Source organism: Colobus angolensis, unplaced genomic scaffold (assembly GCF_000951035.1).
Source record: "Colobus angolensis palliatus isolate OR3802 unplaced genomic scaffold, Cang.pa_1.0 Scaffold397, whole genome shotgun sequence".
NCBI classification, from domain to species: Eukaryota; Metazoa; Chordata; class Mammalia; order Primates; family Cercopithecidae; genus Colobus; species Colobus angolensis.
Genome location: NW_012117343.1, coordinates 640,545 through 650,445, shown reverse-complemented (window position 1 = coordinate 650,445; position 9,901 = coordinate 640,545). Strand labels below are relative to the sequence as shown.

The 9,901-nt window shown below is 39.4% G+C and overlaps 1 protein-coding gene across 1 annotated transcript in view; it reads right to left on the bottom strand.

Moving 5' to 3' along the window:
- Nucleotides 1-9,901, bottom strand: part of FGD4 (FYVE, RhoGEF and PH domain containing 4) — a 276,256-nt gene that overhangs the window by 68,308 nt on the left and 198,047 nt on the right. The window contains exons 3-4 of the mRNA XM_011955160.1: nucleotides 4,855-5,038; nucleotides 3,604-3,649 (exon numbers count right to left, since the gene is read on the bottom strand). Of these exons, the coding sequence (XP_011810550.1) occupies nucleotides 3,604-3,649; nucleotides 4,855-5,038 (230 nt within the window). The remainder of the gene's footprint in view (nucleotides 1-3,603; nucleotides 3,650-4,854; nucleotides 5,039-9,901) is intronic.

The window sequence follows — 9,901 nt, the reverse complement described above, 5'->3', positions numbered from 1 at the left end:
GCCAGGATGGTCTCAAACTCCTGACGTCATGATCCACCCGTCTCGGCCTCCCAAAGTGCTGGGATTACAGGCTTGAGCCACCGCGCCCGGCCAACTGCTCCCCATTCTTAATAACCAAGTGTATGTGTCTTTGGGTCTTTGCAGTTGCTGTTCTCTGCTTAGGACAATCTCCCCCAAAACGCTGGTATTTCTTCTCGTCATTCAGGTTTCTGCTCAGGTATCACCTCTCCAAAGAGGTTTTCCTAGATTCATCTATCATAACAGCACTCTCCATCACTAACTCCACATCTTATTTTATTTTTTTTTAAAGTCCTTATTACTGCTTGACATAATAGTAGTCCTAATAGGAGAATGAAACTTACTCCCAATATATAACAATATTCCTGTGGAAATATTTGTACAGATTTTAATCTAGGATTCTGGGAGTAGAGTGGGGAATGGAACAAAAAACTTTGGGCTATACTCTTTGTAAGATTCCTGTGACCTAAACAAGAAGAAATAAAGGAACTAAAACTCGGCGAGGGTGTAGATTTCCTCTCTGCTTTATTCCTACCTCTTAGCATGGTGCTTGACACGGGAAGTACTCAAAAAATATTTGATGAGCTTTGAATAACCATGATAATGATGATAATTGTGACAATAATAACAGCCAGAAACATTTATTAAGTGCTTACTAAGAACCACAAACTACAAGAAGCCCCTTACAATAATTACCTTGTTTCCTCCTCACAATAATTGCAAAGACAGGGATCCCATAGAGAAATCTAGGCTTAGAAAATTAAGGTGGCCAATGTCACAATGTAACGAGCAGAAAAGCCAGAAGTCAAACCATGAATCCAACTCTATATCTCATGGTCTTCACCCCAAGTTATGATGTACTGCAGCAGAAGGACAGAATGAGCATCAGGTGAATAGGCTGCAGGCAAAATGTGGGAAGAAAGTCTAGGGTTGATTATCTTCCCCAGTACAGGTAACAGGATAAAGGGAGGTGGGGAAGGAAAGAGCAAGCAGCCCAGTTCCAAGGACAATGCTGAGATGTGTCACCTTCGCTCTCACTTCACCCTTCCCGGTCACTGCTGACCTGGACTAGAGAATGAAACAGGGAATAAAAGTAGACAGCAAGAAAGTGACGAAGGAGGAAAAAAGATACAGGTAAAGTCAAACACCAGAGGAAAGAAAGGATAAATTGAGTGGGAGAAAATGTCATATATATAAAAGTTGGAGGTGGGCAATATAAATAAATGCTATACACTCTTCAATTGAGATTTGCCCCCTCGAAGAGGACACCTTTGGCCTGTATAATTTCCCAAGCAGTCTTTAGAGATTTGAATCAAACTGTCCTCCTTCTCCTGCCCACATCAGTCTCTGGATTCCCTGGTGAAAAGATCCTCAACAGATCCTCTGAAACAAATTTAAGCATGTTCAGGTCTTGTCTAAAGAATGGCTTTGAGGCCGGGCGCGGTGGCTCAAGCCTGTAATCCCAGCACTTTGGGAGGCTGAGACGGGTGGATCACGAGGTCAGGAGATCGAGACCATCCTGGTCTACACGGTGAAACCCCGTCTCTACTAAAAAAATACAAAAAACTAGCCGGGCGAGATGGCAGGTGCCTGTAGTCCCAGCTACTCGGGAGGCTGAGGCAGGAGAATGGCGTAAACCCGGGAGGCGGAGCTTGCAGTGAGCCGAGATCGCGCCACTGCACTTCAGCCTGGGCGACAGAGCGAGACTCGGTCTCAAAAAAAAAAAAAAAAAAAGAATGGCTTTGAATGAGAGCTGCAAATGTTCCATAGTAAGTGACATCAAGGTTATGAGTGGGGAGGGAGAGAAGGAGACTGGGAAGGATTAGGTGGGTAAGAAGTTAGTAAAAACAGTAGTTGAACCAGTACTTGGAAGATTCCTGCTGCTTTGTGGATGCCAAACCATAAGGGGAAAACAGTTGACCCTGGAGTGTCCATGGGAAAAACCAACGTTCCAGCCAGGCGCAGTGGCTTATGCCTATAATCCCAGGACTTTGGGAGGATGAGGCGGGCGGATCACCTGAGGTCAGGAGTTCGAGACCAGCCTCAACATGGAGAAACCTTGTCTCTACTAAAAATACAAAATTAGCCAGGTGTGGTGGTGCATGGCTGTCATCCCAGCTACTTGGGAGGGTGAGGCAGGAGAATTGCTTGAACCTGGGAGGTGGAGCTGAGATTGTGCGATTGCACTCCAGCCTGGGCAACAAGAGCGAAACTCCATCTCAAAACAAAAACAAAAACAAAAACAAAAACAAAAAACACCAGTGTTCAGGTCTGTAGAAACATAATCTTATTTCTAAAATCTTAAAGTCTTTCCTAGGTTAAAAAGAGTATTCTCTCTTACTCTGAAAGGGAGAAAGAAGGAGGAATAGGAGAAAGAAAGAAGGAAACCACAGTAAAAATTAAAGAAAATCTACTTGCTCCAAATCTCTCATCTTAACAAAGTAGTGTTACTTGGGATTTTTTTTTTTTTTAAGGCAGGGTCCCACTCCATCGCCCAGGCTGGAGTGCAGTGGCACAATCTCGGCTCACTGCAGCCTTGACTCAAGCAATCCTTTCACATCAGCCTCCCAAGTAGCTGGGACCACAAGCATGCACCACCATGCCTGGCTAATTTTTGTATTTTTTGTAGAGATAGGGTTTTGCCACGTTACCCAGGCTGATCTCGAACTCCTGAGCTCAGACAATCCAATCACTGTGGCCTCCCAAAGTGCTGGGAATATAGGCATGAACCACCGCACCCAGCCGGGTAAGGTCTTAACAACAGTATGCTATGACCATTCTGACCAGACTCCACTCTAACAGTTGTTGGTTCTTCCTATCAATTTCCTGTAACAACTCAGTGCCTCCCTCTATTTCACAAAGCTAGTCTAAGCTCTCATAAGAAAGGTTAAAACTGAAAACAACCCTTGCAAGGGCAAGGACATCACTCAACAGTAAATACAAATCTCCTACTGAAGTCCTATAGATCCAATGCAGTATTAACCCACTCAAACACTTCTGGGGCCAGTCTGTAGTGGTAATACCTCACTGAGAACATATCATTGTTTTTTGTATTGGCAGTGGACTCTACCACAAATAATATTTCTTCACCAGACCTGCCAAAATACACTATACCCAATTTGCACTCAGAATAAATTTGCTTAAAAAAAATCATAAATTATAGCACATTTTTCCTTAGATGAATTAAACCTTCAACCTCTGCATCAAAACAGGATTGAATTTGTGAAGCTTGAATGATTAAAAGTACAAACATTTCACATGTAGAGGAATCTAAAACAATGCAGAGTGGGTTAACCAAAATGGAGGACGCAGCCTTTGGAATACTGACGCTTTCCAGGTTTCAGAGAGTTATCCCTGAAACCTAGGGATGCAGGCTCTGACATGCCTTATGACAGGGATCAGGGCTCCAGGCCCTCCTATTATGCAGTCACTGGGCATGGCCCCTGGAATCTGCAAACACGAGGGGTCACTCTGTTGTTATTAAGTCAACTTACCCTGAGCAGCAAAAAAATGTTTTAAATGGAATTAAACCATTCTAGTAAAGATCACTGTAATTCAAGATAGCAAAGGTCCTATAAATCCTACTTCAGAGGAAGAGATGCTGAAGTTGAAATATTTATGACCAAAGTTCCTAAAATTTATCAGGAATGAAAATTGAAGACAGGCTTCTAAGTTAATTTTCTCCAGAACTTGTAACTTTGTAAAATAGAAAGGGGTTCTGAGTTGTCACAGGAAATTGATAGGAAGAACACATCTGTTAGACCCATTTAAAAAATGAGGGGCACTGCAGGTTTTGTGCTTGGTCACAATTCCCAGAAGATACTCAAACTATTTCCAAGCTATGATTTCATTACATAAATAACAGTAAATCCCACAAATAAATAATAAAATCACCCTAATGGGAAATAAGTCCCAAATATTACACTGGAATGAATGAAAATATTTAGTTTCAAGGATGAAAGTGAAGTTGTACACGTTCTGTTTAGTTATACATAGATTTTGGTGACAGATAACAAAATCCTACTCATAAAATTGTTTAAAATTATATTTAAGTCAGTGACAAAATTCCTTTTTATCAAAAGACTAAGAAAAAATAAACAATTGAGATTTTTATAAGGAGAAAAGCAACTTATGTGGGTTTCATTTATCTTTAAATGAAATATAATATTTCACCTACCTTTTCAAACATTGGGATTAAGAATATAAATTATATTTAATAAATACAAAACTGAAATTTAGCATACATTTTGCCATTGGTAATATTATCTCTTTGCAAAACCTAGCATATGATGGAGTATATGGAGAGGGGAAACAGGGACTGAACGGGTATAGAATACCCACAATAGAATACCACAAATAAAATGGAATGGAAAATGGGATGGAAAGAAGAGACGGCCCCAGGGAGGAGACAAGCCCGCGGGGGTCACATTCAAAAACACACAAAGTGAGAAACGAAGAAATGGAGGCATCCGCTCAGCCTTTCCAACCCAGATATCCAGCGCCCCACAGAATGAGCCACAAGGAGTAATACGTAGAGAATGACACACACAGATACAGAGGAAACAAGAGAAACCACACAGATACCAAGCACACAATTTCATGAAAAAGCTGGTGGTCTACAGTGCTGCATCTAGCTAATACATAGCACATGACAGTTCACATTAGGGTAAGACTAAGTCATTTGTTTTAAAAATTCACCCTTTCTAAAGGCCTATCAAACCTAATGGAATAAGATACTATGCTTTTTATTTAGAAAATCTATGACTATGACTATCATTTTTTCGAAAATCAGCTTTCTTCTTCCCCTGCCTTCTCCCATTGTAAATTAGCTCTTACCTGCCTCCTTCAAAGCGACTGATGAGATCTGATACCTTACTGGGTTTTTCTTTTGAGACACAAGAAGCAGGGGCAGGTTTAATTTCCTCCATCCTTGGTTTTGCACTAGGTAAAGCTTTATGCCTGGGGGTTTGGTGTATATTGGACGAAGGTGAATTCTGCAGGTGTAATGGCTTTGGAGGCACTGTAGAAAAAGAATAGAATTCAGTATTTCACTGATATTTCGTTCAATAACAATAAAAATTCTGGTGTCCTGGGTGCAAAATATTCAGCATTATAAAACTATTGTAAAGGGGGTGGGTGTCAAATTTTGAACTAAACCATAACCAAAAGACTTTTGTTCATTTTGGACATTTGCTTTGTGCCTTGTGGAAATCCCATCTCCAAACTTAAGTGGCTCTTTTAATTTTATTGTATCTTAAATATGGCAATATTAAACACCTCGGAATCTACATAAGGCTAAAGCATTCTAAGATCTACAGATAACACAGCAGTTATTCATCTCAACAGGGAAAAGGTGGTGCTAAATTTAAAACTAAATCCTAGAGATACATTGTCTGCTACAAAACAGGTTTTCTAATAGAGTGTTAATTGATATACCCAAATCCACAGCTAATAAGTTAAACAACCTAAAAGCCAACAAAACAACAACAAACAACAGTAATACAATGTTGCATTAATATAGCATCTTCTTCCCATTTAACAAAAGCACTTTATCTCTTTGATCTTTGATGAAATGTTATACTTTATAGTTCTCTCAGGTAGGTACCACTATTCTCCTCTTATGTCTATGAAGGCTTAGAGAGGTTAAGTGGCCTGGGGTAACAGAGTTGGTGCTACAGGTTTGTATATTTGTCCCCTCCAAACATCATGTTGAAATCTGGTCCCCAGTGTTGGAAGTGGGAACTATGGGAGCGGTTTGAGTCGTGGGCGCAGATCCCTCACGTATGGCTTGGTACCATTCTTGCTATAGTGAATAGGTTCTTGCTGCATTAGTTCCTCCAAGACTGGTTATTAAAAAAAGCCTGAAACCTCCCCCATCTCTCTCTTGCTTCCTCTCTCTCCATGTGATCTTTATACACATGCCAGCTACCCTATATCTTCTGCCATGAGTGGAAGCAGCCTGAGGCCCTCACCAAAGGTGAAGCAGATGCTGGCACTGTGCTTCCTGTACAGCCTGCAGAACTGTGAGCCAAATAAGCCTCTTTATAAATTACCCAGCCTCAGGTATTCCCATATAACAACACTAAACAGCTTAAGACGGTTGGCCTGCATCAATATACCACAAATTATCTACTTTCTTCACAAGTCCCTTAATCAATTAATAGGATAAATACAGATCATTTCATGAAATACTAAAATCTACAGAAGTTTCCCTAACACACTGTAGATGTACGTAAGTACCCAATCGGTAGAGAAATTACGTCACTTTGGAAAACCAGTATTACTTTTCTCTAAGATTAACATGCAGGGTAAAATACTATAACATGTAGTATTTTTTAATAAGCAGTGTTGACAGATCAAATAGAATCATCTTTTCTCTTCCTTAAATCCTTTTCTTACCTTCTGGAAGAAGGGTGAGGAATCATGTCACCTCCTAATTACATGCCCCATTTTCCCCCAGCTGGTTCCCCTGGTTTTTAGTGATCTCATCTCTTTTATAAACTCAGTTAGCTGACAGCTGGCTCATGCTCACTGGCCTAGATTTCATCATTTCAGTGCCAGTTATCAATTTATTATAGGGAAGAAAAAAAATGTCACAATGGACTACAAGTGGAGCAATTAATTCACTTAATTCTCTTTCAATACAAACAAGAAGAAAATCTCAATTTAAAAATGGCATGCTTCTTTTGTGAAAATAATATTTTCCAACATATGTGTGGGGGAGTGATTAACGTAGTATTATTTGAGAACAAACGGGCTTATATAAGTGTAATATTTGTTAATTTTACAGAAAAACTTCTGTGTAGAATAAATATGTACTAATGTAGCAAAACAGGAAAATCTCCCACCAAAAAACCCTTTTAACATTATGAGTAGTAAATATGAACTAATGCAGTAAAACAGGAAAATCTCCTACCCCCCCAACAAAAAAAAACAAACCTCTTAAGGTTATGAATAATCCAACATTCTTAACTAGAATACTAAAAGAAGGAAGTGAATATAATTTTATGTGCTAAAATTGTTGTGAAATAACTCATTCATCTACCTAGAGTTTACTCACTAAACCGTGCCTTATTTATTATGTGTCAGATGAGTGAAAAACTAAAATACAATGATACCCATCACTTTCTTAGCAATGATTCCACCCACTTTCCCAGTCTAAATTGTGTCCATCTCTTAAATTGTTTCATAAGCACTGTGTGCTTTCTCCAAACTGCTTATCACAATTTGTGGTATAGTTATTAAATAATTAGTATTGAGTAGGATTAAATAATAAAGCTGCAGTGAAATAGTAAATATATTACAGGTTTGAAGTTTTTTTCTTTCTCCCACAAGGCAGTTGATGAAGGTAAGGAATATATTACTTTTGATCACAGCTATATTTATAGTGACTATTTGCATTATGTTTGGCAAATGGAGATCATATACTAGTGGAGAGGTACTTTAACAATGTTGATACAAGTGAACACTGGGTATTTTAGAAGCACAGAGGAGGTATCAAATTCAGCAAGGGAGAAAATGCAAATGTATAGTAAATCAGTAAATATACACATTTTAAATAAAAAAGAACAAATGGTACATGGATATGACCAATCTGAAGATGATACATGAATGGCTAAAGTTAGACACACTGTCTTAGAAAAAATTCTATCACTTGTTTATCATTTATAATGTAATAACAATAACAGATACTTTGGCTCAGAATACCTAACTGATGAATGAAAATGATTCTTTCAACTCCCAGAGTTATGGAGTTAACCGAGGAGTATCTAACGCAGGACTAAAAGAAAAAGAAATCTTGTATGCTATGTATTTACGAAGCAAAAAAAATCCAATTCCAGTTAAAAACCAAGATCTCAGAGAGTTTCAATCTAATAGTCCGTACCCAGAGGAAATGACAACAGATGGCGGGAGCAACCCAGGAATTGATACTTCAAATTATTGAGACTAAATTTCTCTTCATGGCCACCTTTCTTAGCTTCTGGGCAACCAAACAAATTGCAGCCAACGGTCTTTATATCTCTTGTATGTTTTTGTTCTGCTAATCTGTTGTTATGTCAGTTTAATTCGTAGGCCCAGCTGGAGACCTAAAAGGTAAGTAAACTGACATAAAACCATATACAAGATCATGAATTAGAAAGGACCAGTAAATCCTTTGTATAGCAACATAATCCAGATTATGAACACTATATTATAAAACAAAAAAAGAAAATAAAAATCAAGGGCTAAAGAAATTACGATTTTATCAAATAGACAATTATTCACTTTTAAAAAGATTTCCCAAATTAGTTATATAAGAAGGGAAAAGATTACAAATTGTAGGCAATATTCTAAGGATGCAGTTTATTATTAGTCTCTATTGGCATTACAGACGATGAGAATGGAAAACGCTAAAGTTCCGATTCCTTCTCTTCTTGATATTTCAATTATTTATTTATTTAGATTTTTTTCCTTTCTTCAGACACAATATTAATTCTAGAGATCAATAGTGTGACATTTAGGCTGGGCGCGGTGGCTCAAGCCTGTAATCCCAGCACTTTGGGAGGCCGAGACAGGCGGATCACGAGGTCAGGAGATCGAGACCATCCTGGCTAACACGGTGAAACCCGTCTCTACTAAAAAATACAAAAAAAAACTAGCCGGGCGAGGTGGTGGGCGCCTGTAGTCCCAGCTACTCAGGAGGCTGAGGCAGGAGAATGGCGTGAACCTGGGAGGCGGAGCTTGCAGTGAGCTGAGGTCCGGCCACTGCACTCCAGCCCGGGCGACAGAGCGAGACTCCGTCTCAAAAAAAAAAAAAAAAAAAAGTGTGACATTTAAAACAAGCAAAATCATTTACAGATTTGTGTTTCACACTCTGAGAACAGTGTAGTATGCAAACACAGTCTTTCCCTACTTGATTGTTAAGTTCTCTAGAGCAAGTAAGCTTTTCAGGTAAAAGGTGCCCTGAATCCAACAAACCTACTATAACATTTACTTAGCTGAATAAGATCCGCTAAGTACAATTCTGCTAGGATATGAACATGCAGAATCATGTTGTAAGAACCTTATTATATATCTAGAGCTAAATGAAAACAACATGTCTATTGGAAAGCCACCATAGTAGGTTCATTTTCTTTTCTATTTTATCTTATATGTGTGTGTGTATATGTGGGTATAAATACACACACACATGCACGCACACACACTGTCACCCAGGCTGGAGTGCACTGGTGCAATCACATCTCACTGTAACCTCAAACTTCCAGGCATAAGTGATCCTACATCTCAGTCTCCAGAGTAGCTAGGATTACAGGTGAGAGCTACCTCTCCTGGCTTCATTTTCTTTTGAAATAGATTTCTTGGGAACTTTCTTACTGCTTGCCTCATCTCTACTCTCCCACCCTCTATGTGGCCTAGATTCCAGCCATACTGAATTGCATCTTCCATTGTGAGCTCAGGAAGGTTCTCTCAGGCCTTCAGGCTTTAGCACATACATAGAACGGTCCACTTGGCAAAATCCCGTAATTCCCACAAGGCTCACCTCAGTCATCAACTCTTTTTCAGAAGGCTTACCTGACTCTTCCACCTCTTGCCCTCCCATCCTGCCTCAAAAATCTTCAAATATCTTCTCAACTCATTTGTCATTTTGTTTTATAGTATTTTACAACCAGGGTTGCCTCCCTAGACTTTTGAGTTCCTTGATGAACAGGAAATGAGTCTCATCTTTGTTTCGGCTCAATACTTCTTGTAGGAGGTCGGAGCAAGATGGCCAAATAGGAACAGCTGCAGTCTCCAGCTCCCAGCGTGAAGGACACAGAAGACCGGTGATTTCTGCATTTTGAACTGAGGTACTGGGGTCATCTCACTAGTGAGTGCTGGACAGTCGGTGCTGGTCAGCTGTTGC